Raw genomic sequence first — 17,044 nt, forward strand, 5'->3', positions numbered from 1 at the left:
GAACAGGAGATTCTCGTTTATTTCGATCTCTTCCAGAGGAATGACAAGAGTTTCATCTGCTAAGCACTTTTTCAAGTTTGAGACGTGGAACACAGGGTGTACATTGCTGAGCTCCACAGGTAGCTGCAACTTATAAGCCGCCGGACCAATTCGGGCAAGAATCTCGAACGACCCAATATATCGCAGATTTAGTTTTCCTCGTTTCCCAAAACGGATCATCCCTTTCCAGGGAGAGACCTTTAATAGTACCCGATCTCCGACTTGGAATTCCAGAGGTTTTCGTCGTTTGTCAGCGTAACTCTTTTGTCGGTCACGCGACGCTTGGAGTCGGGCTTTGATTTGGATTATCTTCTCTGTAGTTTCTCGAATGATTTATGGTCCTGTAAGAGTGCTACTCGGTGATTGTCATTTTGCCATGTGGGTGTCACCCACCTCAGCCCGGCAGAGAGGTGATCTACATTTGTGACCATATAAGGCCTCAAAAGGAGCAACCCTTATACTCGTGTGATAGTTGTTGTTGTACGAGAATTCAATCAAGGGCAAGTGGGTATCCCATGACTTACCAAAATCGATCACACAGGCTCGGAGCATGTCGTCGAGTGTTTGTATGGTCCGCTCGCTCTGGCTATCGGTTTGACGATGATAGGCAGTGCTCATGTCTAGTTGCGTTCCCATAGCCTTCTGGAGTGACTGCCAAAACAGTGAAGTAAATCTACTATCACGATCCGAGATAATAGATATTAGCACTCCATGAAGTCTCACGATCTCTTTGATATAGATTTTGGTTAGTCTTCATATCTTGTACGATTCTTTTATTGGCAGGAAATGAGCAGATTTAGTTAACCTATCGATAATCACCCAGATAGCATCCAATCGGTCTGCTGTCTTAGGTAATTTGGTTACGAAGTCCATAGTAATCCTTTCCCATTTCCACTCGGGTATTACTGGCTGTCGTAATAGTCCCGAGGGCTTTTGATACTCCATTTTCACCTTGGCACAAGTGAGACACTTGCCCATGTAAGTGGCGATCTCTGCCTTCATATTTGGCCACCAATAATGTTGCTTAATGTCCAGGTACATCTTGTCTGAACCTGGATGGATGGAATATCACGTTTTATGAGCTTTTTTCATGACTATCTCTCTGAATCCCCCAAGTTTAGGGACCCAGATTCTATTCATGAAGTAGTAAATTCCATCCTCCCTGGCTTCAAAGTTTTTATCCATCCCACGTAGGGTTTCATTCGTGACGTTCTCCGGCTTCAATGCATCTGATTGGGCTCCCTTGATCTGTGAGGTTAGGTGGGAGTGGATGGTTATTGATAAGGTTTTCACCCGGTGTCCTGAGTATTCTTTCCTACTCAGGGCATCAACTACCATGTTAGCATTGCCTGGGTGGTACTTGATCTCACATTCATAATCATTTAGCAACTCAACCCACCTTCGCTGCCTCATGTTCATCTCTTTTTGGTTTAGAATGTGCTGGAGGCTTTTGTGATCGGTGAAGATGGTGAACTTTGTACCGTAGAGATCATTGGTGGTGTAATTTACTTCATGTGTCTTTAATTTCCTGGATGCGTAAGCTATCACCTTTCCACGCTGCATGAGGACATAGCCTGAACCTTGGTTCGAAGCATCGCAGTAGACTACGAAGTCTTCGGTTCCCTCTGGTAAGGATAGCACTGGTGCACTAGAGAGGGCTCGCTTCAAGGTTTGGAAGGCAGCTTCTTGCTTTTCCATCCATTTAAAAGACACACCTTTTTGTGTCAAAGTGGTGAGGGGTTTGGCTATCTTGGAAACATTGTGGATAAACCTTCGGTAGTAGCCTGCGAGACCCAAGAATTGTCGAGTTTCTGTGGGTGTCCTTGGAATCGCCCAACCTTCAATGGCCTTGATCTTGGAAGGATCTACATCAATCCCTTTCTCACTAACTACGTGACCCAAAAAGTTTACACTGCGATTCCAGAACTCGCACTTGGAGAGTTTTGCATATTGATATGTGCATATTTGGCTATATATTTAGTATAGATTTTTGTGATTTATTGGCTAATTTATTGCAATTTATGGACAAAAGGTACTTAATTGTGTTTAAATTGTATTTTCAGTCCAAAAGACATGCTCGGAAGCAAAAGGAAGCAGGAGATGCGATCAGAAGCTCGGGAATTGAAGATCTAAAGAAAAAGAGTCAAATCCAAAAGGACTCGGTGAGTCTGGACGCCTACTCGACGAATACCTACGAATGTTCGCGAAGCAAAACACAAAGTCCTTGCCGTATACGGACTCTACAGAGAGGACTCGGCGAGTCGGTTACCTACTCGACGAGTAGACCCTGTTTTCTGAAAACTATAAATAGAAGTCATATTCCGAATTTAGTCTCTCTGGAATTTTTGGGAGAATTAGTTGACGACTAAGAAGGCATCTGGAGCTCTGGAAATCGTGAGAGAAACCCTAATATTCAATTCTAAGGAAATTCAAGGCAACATAAGTTTACTTTTCACTTTATTCTTGAATTAAACTATGGTTGAATTGTTAGACTTCGTTTTTGGATTGCTATCTACTTTAATTATGAGCTAAATCTTATAGTTTCTGTTTAGGATAGATAAGTTTATAACTATGGATTGATTTATGGTAGGATTAGTTGTTTATTGATGAATTTTATTAAATTAAGCTTGTTAAAGAACCTTATGCATTAACCATAACTATTTTCAGTTAATTGACAAGTAATTAAGCGGCATGAACATCTCTTAATTGCTTACCTTATGTGATTTATGTGAAAACATTATTATGTGCCTGGGAATAGTGAATGTGAAACTAGGGTTAACTAGAGAATGGGTAAATTAATGTGTGAGCTTGTGTGATAAACCATCAACAAGAGGTTAATTGAATTATTAATTTGATTAGCTAATTACAAGTCTTATTTAATCCAAATAATTAAACTAGGAAATTCATTAGTTTAATCACTTGATCACTGCTTAAGTTAATTTGTTTCCTAAGGATTGGTAATAGCGAATGTGAATCTAATCACCTTAGTCGGTAGCCAATAACAATTAATCCATTGCACTTGTCATAAATCAACCATTGGAGTAAACGAATCGAACCTAAATAGAAACCTTTCTATCATTGAATTTGGTTAGTTTTTACTTGTTTTTGGCTAATTAGTTACTAAATCTGTGTGTTAGTTACTGTGTTAAAGTTTCTAGTCTTGTAAAACTAGAGAAAACATTTTACTTCTATTACTTGTTTAGTTAATTCTAGTTATTAGTTTAATTTCCGTTCCTCGAGTTCGACACCCTACTTGCTCATCTATACCACTAAAAGACAGGTTCACCGCCTTTGTGTGTTTAAATTAAATCTTAAAAGTAGGACTAAAACCAGTGCATTTTTTATACACACCAAGTTTTTGGCGCCGTTGCCGGGGAACGGTTCTAAAATTAATTCTAATTTCTAGTATTATCGATCCTTTGTGTGAGATCCATCTTACACAAACTTACTGCTTTAGTAATTTAGTTATTAGGTTAAGTTTTAAGTTTTTCTGTTTTTGGAACTTTTATTTAATTTATTTCTGTTTTAGCTCCGTACTCATCGAGTGTAGTCGAATCTACTCGACGAGTCCATTGCAGTACGTTTATGACCAGAGGAGGAGGTACACCTTTGATTCCACCACTTGAAGACCCGAAAGCAACTTTGAAAAAAAACAAAGGCAAAACCGTAGGAGAAACCGCAACATCGAAGAATTCGCCGTTGAAGAATCTCAAATCTATTTTTAGTAAGAAAAAGGACAAGAAAGTAGGAGAATCCAGCATCTCTTCAGTGAAGAACGAAGACCCGAAAAAGGAGGATATCGAGTACGAATCCGAAAAGGAAGAAAGTGAATTTGAAGAAGGAAGCGACATAGAGGGCAAACTAGCTAACAACATGGCTAACATCGATGAAGTTCCCATGGGTGAATGGAAGAAAAGGATGTGTGGCGACACCGGCCCAGGACTCGTGCAACCCGCGATTCCCGCAACTGCCATCTTTGAACTTAAGGGCCACATACTTGCTAAACTTAAGGAAATTCCATTCTACGGGAAGGATCATAAAGACGCATACAAGTATCTTGACGAGGTCAATGACATAGCCGACTACTTCAATGTCCCTAATGTGGCTCGCGACACTGTTTTGCTACGTATGCTACTAGTCACATTCAAGGGAGCCGCAAAAGATTGGCTGAAATCACTCCCTCCAGGATCCATCACTACTTGGACTGAAATGAAAGAGGAATTTATAGACCAATTTTTCCCTCCCTCAAAGATAGCCAAATTGAAGAAAGCCATAGCCAATTTTGAACAAAAAGCTTGAGAGTCACTATATGAAGCATGGGAAAGATACAAAGGCTTACTAAGGAACTGCCCACATCACGATCTAAACAGCCAACAAGAAGTCTCCATTTTCTATGATGGAGTAAATATGACAACCAGGCAACTCCTTGATTCGCAAGGACCACTCACAAAGAAAGCACCCCCAGTGATAAAGGCTCTAATTGAAGAATTCTCTAAGCACTCTAGAGAATATCACAACCCAATTAATGATTTAACTCGAGGGGCGGTGAATTCTATTACTGATGACATGGCAGCAATGATGGCAAAATTGGAAAGCATGGACCGAAGAATGACTGAGATGGACCAATCCATCCATGCTATTAGAGTGGGATGTGAAAATTGTAGAGGGCCCCACCTTACTAAAGATTGTGACCTTGATGAGAACGGGAACCGGAAAGTGCAAGTGTGCTATTCAAGTGGTGATAGGTATGATGACAGTTGGCGAAAACCCAAGAAAGAATGGCTACCATATGATGAGTACAAAAAGACAAGGGAGGAAAAATATAAGCAAAAAGATAGAGGCTTTTATCAAAAGGAGGAGCTGGTGTATGAAAAGAAATCAGATTTGGAAGACATGCTTACAAGATTCGTGGCCGCATCCGAGAAAAGACATAATGATACCGATGCTGCAATCAAAGATCAACAAATTATGTTGAGAGAACACCAAATTATGATGAAAGATCAACAAGCGCTGCTTAGGAATCAGCAAGCATCTATTCTCAACATAGAAAAGCAGTTGGGCCAACTTGCACAACAAGTGAACGAGAGACGACCGGGTGGACTTCCTAGTAATACCGAAAGTAACCCAAAAGGTGCACATATAAATATCGTGACAACTAGGAGTGGGAAGATTATAACTCTTCTGGCCCCTATTCAGCAAGAAGATCCTAAGCTGGTTCAAGAGGAAGAAGTAGAACATGAAGAATCACAAATTCCCAACCCGAATTGCCGAGTCCAAGTTACGGACTCGACGAGTCCCCCACCAGAACAGAAAAACAAGCCTCCTATCAAGCCATATCAGCCTCCACTGCCATTTCCAGCTCGAGCTAGACAAGAAAAGAATGATGTTGACTACCAGAAGTTTCTGGAACACATAAAGTCTCTTGAAATTAATATGCCTTTCATAGAGGCGGTTACACAAATGCCTAAATATGCCAAATTCCTCAAGGAGCTTCTAACTAATAGAAAGAAGATGGAAGAAGTGAAGAAAGTGGTCCTAAATGAGAACTGTTCAGCTGCCATGTTGAACAAACTGCCTAAGAAGAAAGGTGATCCGAGAAGCTTAACCTTGCCTTGTCAATTCGGAAACTTAGCTACCATTTATGCATTGACTGATTCAGGGGCAAGTGTAAATCTCATGTCGTACTCATTCTTCAAGAAATTAGATCATCCGGAGCCGAGTCCAATTCGAATGGCAATTCACCTAGCAAATAAAACGGTCACATTCCCAAGAGGAATATGTGAAGATCTATTCGTAAAACTTGATAAGTTCGTGTTCCCCGCGGACTTCATAGTCTTAGATATGGAAGCAGACCCTCAAGTCCCGATTATACTTGGAAGACCTTTCCTAAACACCGCGAGTGCTATAGTTGACATGCGAGATTCTAAACTTACTCTTCGAGTGGGAGACGAATCAGTTACTTTTGGGGTTGATCAAGCCATGAAGCATCCAAGGAATAGTGATGACACGACATTCTCGGTTGATATGTTGGAAGAGTTAACGGAGGAATAAAATGAAGATGAGCTAAACAAGTCCACCGTCACTCTTGAAGAAGAATTTGATGCTGAAAGAGACCTGCTGGAAATAGAGAGACTGCTCGAGGAAGCTGAATATAATGATCTGATCAGAAGTGCAGAACACCCGACTCGCCGAGTAGCCTCGACCAACTCGACGCGTCCATTCGAAGAAACCCGATCAGTCGTGAATTTTACCGAGGACCCGACGAGTCCCCTCACTGGACTCGACGTGTTCAGCATTCAGAACACAAAATCTGAACGTAAGGCTCTACCTAATCACTTGGAGTATGCATTTCTTGAAGATGGGGAACAAAAACCCGTAATTATAGCTGCTGATCTAGCCAAACATGAAAAAGAAAGCCTTGTGGGAGTGCTAAGGAAGAGGCAAGGTGCCATAGCATGGAAGATCACCGATATCAAGGGAATTAGTCCAACTTATTGTAGCCAAAACTGTAGTTCAACGCCAAAGAAGACTTAACCCAAACATGCAAGAAGTTGTCAAAAAGGAGGTGGTTATGTTATTAGATGCGGGTATCATTTATTTGATCTCCGATAGCCCATGGGTAAGTCTGGTGGAAGTGGTACCAAAGAAGGGAGGAATGACAGTGGTTACTGATAAAGACAACGAGTTAATTCCAACAAGAACAGTGACCGGGTGGCGCGTTTGCATCGACTACAGAAAACTAAATGATGCTACATGTAAGGATCACTTTCGTTGCCATTTATCTGTCAAATGCTAGAAAGGCTTTCCGGTCATCTATATTATTGTTTTCTCGATGGCTTTTCGGGGTATTTTCAAATTCCAATCGACCCACAAGATCAAGACAAGACCACTTTTACATGCCCAAGTGGAACATTCGCATATAGGCGCATGCCTTTTGGATTATGCAATGCACCGGCTACATTCCAAAGGTGCATGATGGCCATCTTTCATGACCTGATCGAGAATTTCATGGAGGTATTTATGGATGACTTCTCAGTTTTTGGGTCATCCTTAGAAGATTGGTTATCTAATTTAGATTTGATGCTAGCTAGATGTTAGAAGACCAACCTTGTCCTTAATTGGGAAAAGTGCCACTTCATGTTAAAAGAAGGAATTGTGTTGGGCCACAAAGTTTCAAGGAAAGGGATAAAAGTGGATAGAGCAAAAGTTGACACAATAGCCAAATTACCCCCTCCAACAAATGTAAAAGAGGTGAGGAGTTTTCTTGGCCATGCGGGCTTTTACCGTCGCTTCATTAAAGACTTCTCAAAGATCACAAGGCCATTGACTCAACTACTCTTGAAGGATGCTTCTTTCGATTTCTCTAAAGAATGTCACGAAGCATTTCATTTATTAAAGGAAAGATTAACCACTACTCCTATCATGATAGTCCCGAATTGGAATCTTCCTTTCGAGCTAATGTGTGATGCTAGTGATTATGCGGTGGGAGCTGTTTTTGGGAAAAGGGTTGATAAACATTTTCAACCTATCTACTATGCAAGAAAAACTTTGAACCCAACTCAAGAGAACTACACTACTACGGAGAAGGAGTTGCTAGCGGTGGTATATGTTTTTGACAAGTTCCGGCCATATTTAGTCTTGTCCAAGACGATAGTTTTCACCGACCATTCCGCTTTAAAGTATCTATTTGCTAAACAAGATGCAAAACCGAGATTGATACGTTGGGTTTTACTTTTACAAGAGTTTGAAATTAATATACGTGATAAAAAAGGAATGGAAAATGTGGCTGCCGACCACTTATCAAGATAAGAGAACCCGCACTTGGAAGAATTGGAAGAAAACAAGATTGGAGATGATTTTCCCGATGAGTATCTTCTAGTAATAGCAGGAGAGGTGTCATGGTTTGCGGATATAGCTAATTAATTAGCTACTGAATATATTCCAAAAGATTTAACACGCCAAAAAAAGAAAAAAATTCTTTTCAGAAATCAAGTACTACTTTTGGGACGAGCCATACCTTTTCTGAAGCTGCGCAGATGGAATGATAAGAAGATGTGTATTCGGGAAAGAAAGTCGGGAAATCTTGGAACACTGCCATAGCGGGCCTGCTGGGGGACATCATGGAGCACATTACACGGCTAAAAAGATTTTTGATATTGGGTTTTTGTAACATCCCAAAAATCATGACCAAAAATTTTATTTTTAAAACATTACTTAAACCATATTTGTCAATCCATAACATAAATCATCACATAAGATCATAGTGTTAATTCAAAACATATTCTCATTATCAGAGTAAAACATCCCAGGCTGACTAAACAATGGTGTGTGCCATGCGATCACCCCGAGCTCTTCCCTCCGCTACCGGAAGTACCTGAAACCAAAACTGAAAACCGTAAGCACGAAGCTTAGTGAGTTCCCCAACCTACCACATACCATACATATAATCACATACTGGGCCTCGCCCCTGCTGCATCGGGACTAGCCCGACATCGGACTCGCTCCGGCATCTGGCCCCGCCCGGCATCAGGCCTCGCCTGGCATCGAGCCCCGCTCGGTATACAGATCTGTCTCACTTAGGCCTCGCCTGTCTCTGGGCCTTGCCCGCTAAACATATACAAACATATAACATATCCCATAACACAATGGCTATAGTACTCTACTGCATTACTAATCTAATGCCTCGCCTGTCTTGGGCCCCGCCCCTGTCTACTACTGATGAGTCATGGAACCCCGTCCACACTCCTACTGATAATGAGATACGGGCCCCAGCCCACACTTACTCTTTCCCTAACTTGGGCCTCGCCCCTGCTCTGCTACTAATGAGATACGGAACCCCGTCCATACTCTGTTGATGGTAAGATACAAGACCTCGCCCACACTCACCTCCCTACCAGGCACATACAAGTATCACACAGACAACAAGTATAATCTAACATGCAACTTTCATAGGGCTTACCCCGACATCGGATCTTGATCCGGAATAACAAACACATAAACCTTCCTCAGGCACCCGCCCGGCATCGGACCTTGGTCCGGAATAACATACTAGCATACAGTGCCTAGGGCTAATCCCCGGGTCTTCCTACTCATAACTACATGGGCCGGCATTGTGGCCGTAGACCCATATACACAAAGGGAAACTCACATCGTACTGCTGAAACTGCTGATAACCCTCTGGCTGCTATCCAACAACTCTCCGAACTGCTGCTCCTCTAGCTCCCCGAGCTACCAATACCAATAATAGTAACACCTAGCCTAACTGTCCTCAAGAAGTCAACTGAGTCAACTCTGGTCAAAGTCCTTCTCAAGGTCAAAGTCCTGGTCAAAGTCAACCTTCCAGTTGACTCGACTCGTCGAGTTGTTCTGCCAAGTCGCCGAGTCCATGCTCCTTAAATCTCAAAACAACCCTGACTCCACTCGTCGAGTCTAGCGAGAACTCGACGAGTTCTCCTTCATCTAACACTTCGGGACTATCTTCAACCAACTCGCCGGGTTCATCCTTGAACTCGTCGAGTTCATCATCATCGTATGAATGTCTAGACCATGACTCACCGAGTTGTATGAACAACTCGTCGAGTTCATATTCATAACTAAGGAGATTGTCTTGGACTCGCTGAGTTCCACTATGATCTTCATGTCCATTACGGACCCAGTCTGGCTGAATCCTTTACTAACTCCACTCACTGATCCGAATCATAAACATAAGGGTTTGGGTTTGCGACCCGACTCGCCGAGTCCATGAAGGGACTCGTCGAGTCCACTTTGTGACATCTCTATTCTGTCGATTACAGTCCATTCCAACACTTCCAACTCATAGATTTGGACTCCTAATGCTAGCATTGCACGTAAAGTTGCTAACTTTATGTGCATGCAAGGTGTTATGAGGCTAGAACACTTAATCCAAGCTACAATGAAGGCCTAGGTCATGAAATGGGACCTTAGCTAGATAAAGCCAACAACTTTGAGCTTCTAAAGCTCAAGAGTGTCCAGATCTGTTGTCCAATCCATCCTCAAAGGCTTAATACTCGGATTCTACTTGGAAATGATCCAATTGTGACAAAAGGCAAGCTAGAAAGGGGATCTATCAATTGAAAGCTCAAGGTTCAGACTTTTTACCTCCTAACAGTTGCCAAGTCGATATGGAGGCTGGATCTACTCTTCCTTCCTTGCTCCTTTCTCTCCAAGCTTCCAAGACGCACTCTAAAGGCCCTTAATCTTCTCAAAAGCTCAAACAATGGAGTTGGGTGGCTAGGGTTTTGGGTTCTGGACGAGAGAGGCTGTAAATGATCCCTAGGGAAGAGAATAAGATGCTTAAATAGGGTACCAAGTCCCGGAATTAGGGCTTCCTAACCCAGACCTGACTCGCCGAGTCCACTCGCCGACTCATCGAGTCGGTCACTTAATCTTGCACATGGATCCCGCTCCGACTCGTCGAGTTCTTCCTTGGACTCGACGAGTTGACCCCCTTTTGACTTAGGGTTTTCCTTTCCTTTCTTAGCCTTTCTGATACTGGGTGTTACAGTTTTATTGGCCCACAATTTTTAAAGATGTTGCTAAATATGTCAAGGAATGTGATTCATGCCAACGAGCGGGGAACATATCATCCCGAAATAAGATGCTCCAACATAATATTCAAGTTTGTGAAATATTTGATGTTTGGGGGATTGACTTTATGGGACCTTTCCCAATGTCAAAAGGGAATAAATATATCTTGGTGGCGGTCAACTACGTATCTAAGTGGGCGGAGGCACAAACATTATCTACTAATGATGCTCGGGTGGTGGTGCTATTTCTAAAAAAGCTATTCTGAAGATTTGGAGTTCCTAAAGCTCTTATTAGTGACCGGGGCACTCACTTTGCAAATGATCAATTAGCCAAAGTGTTGAAAACGTTTGGGGTAGATCATAGGTTTTCCACATCTTATCATCCACAAACAAGTGGGCAAACTGAAGTGACAAATCGGGCATTAAAAAGGATTTTGGAGAGATTGGTTGGAGGAAATCGAAAGGAATGGTCAGATAAACTTGATGATGCACTTTGGACCTTTCGAACAGCTTTCAAAACACCTATTGGTACTACACCATATAGGCTAGTTTATGGAAAGACTTGTCATTTGCCGGTTGAAATAGAGCATCAAGCTTATTGGGCTTTAAAGATGTGTAATTTTGAGTTGGCTGAACTTCGTACCAACTGGTTGATGCAAATGAATGCCCTGGAAGAGCTTAGAAATGAGGCCTACACTAATTCCTTGATATACAAAGAGAAGACCAAGAATTGGCATGACAAAAGACTAAAGGGTAATAAGGACTTTTATGAAGGACAAAAGGTGTTACTCTTCAATTCGAGGTTAAAGCTTTTTCCGGGCAAGCTGAAGACACGGTGGGATGGTCCTTTTGTGGTAAAACAAGTTTTTCCACATGGACCTATTGAGCTTATATATAGCGATGGAACCCCTTTCAAGGTTAATTGGCATAGGGTGAAGACATATGAAGAAGGAATCCCAAAAGATGAAGGACTTGAAGAAGGGCTGCATTTGGAAGAAATTACAGAAACGTAAAGCGGGAAGGAGTCCAACTAACGACTCCTTAAAAAGAAGCGCTTCCGGGAGGCAACCCGAGTTTAGAGTTTGCTTTCTTTTTCATTTTACTTTCGTTTTTTTAGATCTGCTATTATCAATCTTCTTCTGTGATTAGAATGATTGCTTGAGGGCAAGCAATGTTCAAGTGTGAGGTTGGTGGCATAAAATTTAAAAACTCAAATTTTTATCAAACAGAACGAAATACTCGTCGAGTCTATGTCTCTACACGACGAGTCCATTAGGAAAATCCCGAAAAATTGCGGATTTGCGTATCTACTCGGCGAGTCCACGTATTTACCCGATTTTTTTTTTAATTTTCACATTCTGTAAATAAGGGGTTTTAACCCTAATTGGTAAAACACAATTTCATACGCAGCCACGAGCCCCTCGACGAGCATCTTCTCTCTCTCAAGCTTTCATCTCCATTTTTTTACTCCTTGCATCTTCAACAAAAAAGGTAACGTTTTTTCTACTTAATATTGTTAAAGTTCATGTCTTGGGTATATTTTTGGTTGTAATCCATGAAAAACCGGGTTTTGGGGTTTACTCCAATCCTAGGATTTTGATTTTTAGGTTGAATTAGGTTGCTTTAGACATAATTTCTTGCAATTTATGCTTAATAGACATACCGAGACAAACCCCTAGACTAATTTGTGTGTTTGGACGGTTGATTTCGCCCGAATTAGAAATGGACTCACACAGTTCAAACTACTCGCCGAGTAGGACTTCTACTCGGCAAGTCCAGGTTGCAGATGCCCATAATTTTGACATTTTTAATTTCTCTGTGTTTTGTTTGTGGTATTCTTCAACTTGTTTTGCAGAAAGCATGTCTAGGCGTGGACAAAGCTCGAGAGGAGGCGGTTATGGGGACATCCCATGGCTGAATTTTCCACAAATAACTTCCAAATCTTCACTCGCCTGTGCGGAAAACAAGGTGGAAGCACTAAAACGACAGGAGATAATTTGTGACGGCTGGAGTCGATTATTCAAGATTCAGGAACCTGTTTACCAGGAACTATGTTGGGAATTCTTTGCTACCATCTCCTTCCGAGGTGTAAATGATTATTATAATCCGGACATTATCACTTTTTGTCTTGGAGGGGAGCCGCGCCAATGCAGCATAGCGGAGCTTGCCTGGAGGCTAGGGATTTATGATCAAAATATGATCATGTCTGAAAATTTTGAGGCATTCTTGGAGCACTGCCACAAGGACTTGCCTGAAGAGGTGGTTGCATCTACTTGGTGGAACACAATTGCTAACCGGGTCTACATTCCTTCTTCTGCTCAAGAGGGAAGCATCCGTTACCCCATCAATGGTTGCATGTTTGTTACAAAGCTAGCTAAGACGTATGGGATCTTGGACCAAGGGCCGGCAAGAATGTTGACAATGATTCCTTCTCCCCCTTTTAGCACCACATTATTTAGGAGGGCAAGGATCATTGATGATTATGGTGGGGGACATATTGGAATTCTGAATGCGGATGAGGTGTTGATGCCCGAGGAGCCGGGAAGAAGGGTGACGCAAAGAAGGGAGCATGTCCGAAAAGACCCACCGGTCATTCCAGTTGATAGGTCATAATATAGTGGTTTGGGCTAGGCATCCATCTTGTATAGGTCTTGGTAGGATTTTGGCCTTTGTAATGGTGTTTGTAGCTTGTTGTGTGGCTATGTACAGTCGGACTCGTGTGTACGGCCGTACACCCTGTGTATGGCCGTACACCCTGTGTACGGCCGTACATGGGTGTACGGCTGTACATGCGTGTACAGCTGGTGGTCCTAAAAATAGAGTGTGTCTGTGTCAGTTTTAGGGTGACGTATGTGTATGTATCCAAGGTGTACCTGATGTTTTTATGATATTAACATGTGTATGCTTGGTTTAATCTTTCCTCTACTCCATTGTTATTCCGATTGATTGCTATATGTTTGATCACTGGTTTGGATCATTGAAATCGGGACTTACAATTGGTATCAGAGCTAAATCAGTGTCAAATTGGATCTTTGTGTGTGTACGGCCAGAAAACTTCATCATTTTTTAGACTAATTCGAGATTACCTATTGAGTTTCTGCTTCTGATCAACATTCAAAGGCTTAGAATCAAAACTTACTCGGAAATTCAAGTGTTTTTGGTGTGTACAGTTAAACCCAGTGTGTACGGTTGAGCTTAGTTGAAGTGTGTACGGTCGGACTCGCGTGTACGGCCGTACTCAATTCAAGATCCTTGACTGTAGTCGAGTGAACGGTTGGAGTGTCCGGTTGAAGTGTACTGTTGAAGTGTACAGTTGAAGTGTACGGATGAAGTGTATAGTTGAAGTGTACGGTTGGAGTGTACGGTTGGAGTGTACGGTTGGGGTGTACGGTTGTGATCCTTTGTACGACCGTAAACTCCTTAGTTGCTTGAACTTCTTAATTTGAAGTGTTTTTCTTGTTAAGTTTTTGATCTGTTCATTTCTGAAAAGCCAAAAACAACAAATAAAAATGGACTCACAAAACTCAGCAATTCATCATGAACTGGATTCCATAATGGGAACAACCACACGTATTCTGCGTCTGTTGTCTGTCGAAGGTTTCCCAGAATGGAAATATCAGATTGAGAAGTACATCAAGAAGAAAGATTTCAAAGTATGGCGTAGCATTCTCAGAGGACCAGTCAGGATTACTACAACACTTGCAAATGGAACAATAATTGACAAAGTGTATGCAGACTACACTGATGAGGATTTTGAAAAAGTGGAAGAACAAGAAAGGGCTCTGGCTACTCTGACACTGGCTTTATCTCCCGATATAGCTCAATGTTTTAGAGAATATGATTCAGCCAAAGCACTATGGGAAGCTCTAATTGAAGTCTACGAAGGAAACGAAGACATGAAACAGAGCCGTCAGGATATGCTAACACAAAAATTCAATATGTTCAATCATATTCTTGGTGAAACCGTGGAAGCTTAGTTACAACGATATACCACACTCACTACTGAAATGAGTTCAGCCGGAATTTTTGTGCCTAAATCTAAAATAAACTAGAAGCTGCTCAATTCTCTACCGAGGTCTTGGGATATGAATGTTGCTGTGATCAAGAAAACAAAAGACCTCAATCGTCTAAGTTTAGCTGAAACAATGGCAATCATTAAAGCTTGTGACTTGGATGACAAGCAGAGAGAGATCAACCATGTTAATTCATACTCCACTGCGAATCTGGGGATTCAATCCAACAATGCCTTTTCATGTTTCACCACTCCTCAAGATCAACCGTTTGCTGCATCCCAACCATCATCATATGTCATTCCATCTGTGCAAAGTGCTCACTCCTCAGTATCCTATCCACAAGTTGCTTCTTCTTCAAAGGCACCTGCTCCAGCTCCCACACCAACCCTTTCTCCTAAAGAAAACGACGAAAATTTGGCTCTTGCAACTCGTTTAGTAAATTGTTATAATGCTTTTGTAGCCGGTGCCCCCTTAATTTTCATTTGCTGATTTGGACAAAATTCATCCCGAAGATGTTGAAGAAATTGATATTACTTGGCAGATTGCAATGGCAGTATTCAGGGCAAAGTAAATTTCAAAGAAAACTAGAAAGAACAATTGGGGGATGAATGCAGAAAAGAAGGTTGGTTTCAACAAGGGAAAGCTTCGTTGCTACAACTGTCACGAGCCAGGTCACTTTGCACGTGATTGTTCGAAGCCTGACAGACGAGTAAACACTGATCGAACGATGGTACCGGTTGGGAACAATCGAGGAAATGTTGTTGTTAACAGTGAGACTACAAATCTGGCAGTGGTAGCTCAGTCATTTGACTGGGAGGACCAGATTTAGGCCTTGAATATTTCAAGATCTGAAAATGCTCACTTGGCTCAAATCAATGACACTCCTGAAGAGAAAGTTGAATTGAACCCAGAGGAAGAAATGATGGAGCTGCAATTTGCATTCATGGTGTCTACCACTCCAAAGACTGAAAAGAAAGAGGTAAGTCAGACTTCTTGTTCTCAAACATGCATTGATAATGTTAAAAATCTACTTGAGCATATAGAATTGTTACGTAGAGAGAACGAGGACCTAAAATACGATAGATATCAACTTAGGAAAGGACAGAAACCTTTGCAAGCACAATTAGAAGCAAAAACAAAAGATTTTAGGAAACTTCAGGAAGAATACAACAATAAATGTGCTAACTATAGATATGTAACAGAACAACTTGCAGAGTTAACTGCTGAACTTGACGCATTAAAACATAAGTTTGAAAATGCGGATGTGGTCCTCAGGTTGCGAGTACTAATGTTTCCACTTATTTTGCAGATCAACCGTTAAGTCAACTCAAGCAAGAAGCTAAAGAAAATGTGTCTGATAATAAGATTGTTTCTGAACCTTATGTTTTTTTTTTCTAATGATGTTACTTTTGTTTCTGATTCCAAAACTAATGTTGTGTCTTGTGATGATTCTGTGTCAAAGTCTGACAACTCAAATTTCTTTGATATGTTTGATGATTTGTTTGACAATGCTGATATTCCTATCTCAAGCACATCCACTTCACCCTCACCATCCACTTCACCTTCACCCAACGCACACACACTGATTCTTGCACATGTACTTATGGGAAAAATAAGGACGTCATTAAAGAAAATAAATCAGAGAAAGGCAATATCAATTTTCGTGATCAAAAACAAATTTGTTTTAATTGTGGTACTGCTGGTCACATCGCTCGAAATTGTACCAATAGAGCATTTGTGCATTTTTCTTCACCAAGGAGAGAGAACGAGTCTCGATGAAGTTCTTTAACTAGAAAGTCCTCGAGATCTCGCCCTCAAGATGATTATTGGAAGGTTAATCATAATAAAACAAGGGCCGTTTTTCAATCAAATAAACAGGTTTCACTAAATCAGCCACATGTGCTTTGCCGGAATCGATTGCGACTAAGTTGAGATCGATTTCGTCAAAGGGTGCTCAAATCTTTGACACTGATTTCGTCAAAGATCGATTTCTGGATCTTCGACTAATTTTATCCGGAAATCTAAACGATCAAAGCTAAAGAAAACCATTTCCAAATCACGTGTGAAATCTTAAAACCTAAATACCAGTGGGTGCTCAAATCTACTTCTGGCCAATCATCATCACCCTCTGAAAGTGTTTCCAATAATGGTACAAAATCAAAAAGTACAAAGCATAAATCTGTGAATGTTAAGGGTCAACCCAGGGTTGTAATGACCTGGGTTCCGAAATCTAAATAATCCCGCTCATTGTGCAGGAACAGCTGCGGTGGAATGTTGTCAGACCGTGGTATGTCGACATCGGTTGTTCCAGGCACATGACAAGAGACATCTCCCAATTGCATGACATTGAAACATTTAATGGGGGTTATGTTTCCTTTGCGGGAGGGGATGGCGGCAAGATCACGTAGAGGGGCACAGTTTCAAATGGAGTGCTAAGTTTCGAGA

The 17,044-nt window shown here is 41.5% G+C and overlaps 1 protein-coding gene and 1 non-coding gene across 2 annotated transcripts; one reads left to right on the forward strand and one right to left on the reverse strand.

Annotated features, from left to right (window-relative positions):
• Positions 1–4,296: 4,296 nt before the first annotated feature.
• Positions 4,297–4,403, reverse strand: LOC145110314 (small nucleolar RNA R71). The gene has a single exon (XR_013709697.1). It is a non-coding gene; the product is annotated as a small nucleolar RNA R71 (small nucleolar RNA).
• Positions 4,404–11,197: 6,794 nt separating this feature from the next.
• Positions 11,198–11,599, forward strand: LOC145106150 (uncharacterized). The gene has a single exon (XM_079043178.1). The coding sequence runs from the start codon at positions 11,198–11,200 to the stop codon at positions 11,597–11,599; it is 402 nt and encodes a 133-aa protein (XP_078899304.1).
• The last annotated feature ends 5,445 nt before the right edge of the window (positions 11,600–17,044 follow it).

This window comes from Lactuca virosa, chromosome 4, assembly GCF_052849685.1.
Source record: "Lactuca virosa cultivar CGN04683 chromosome 4, Lactuca_virosa_CGN04683_v6, whole genome shotgun sequence".
NCBI lineage: Eukaryota > Viridiplantae > Streptophyta > Magnoliopsida > Asterales > Asteraceae > Lactuca > Lactuca virosa.

Bases quoted from the DNA above. Each gene is read 5' to 3' on its own strand.
- LOC145106150 (XM_079043178.1), top strand. From the start codon at position 11,198: ATGTGTAATTTTGAGTTGGCTGAACTTCGTACCAACTGGTTGATGCAA.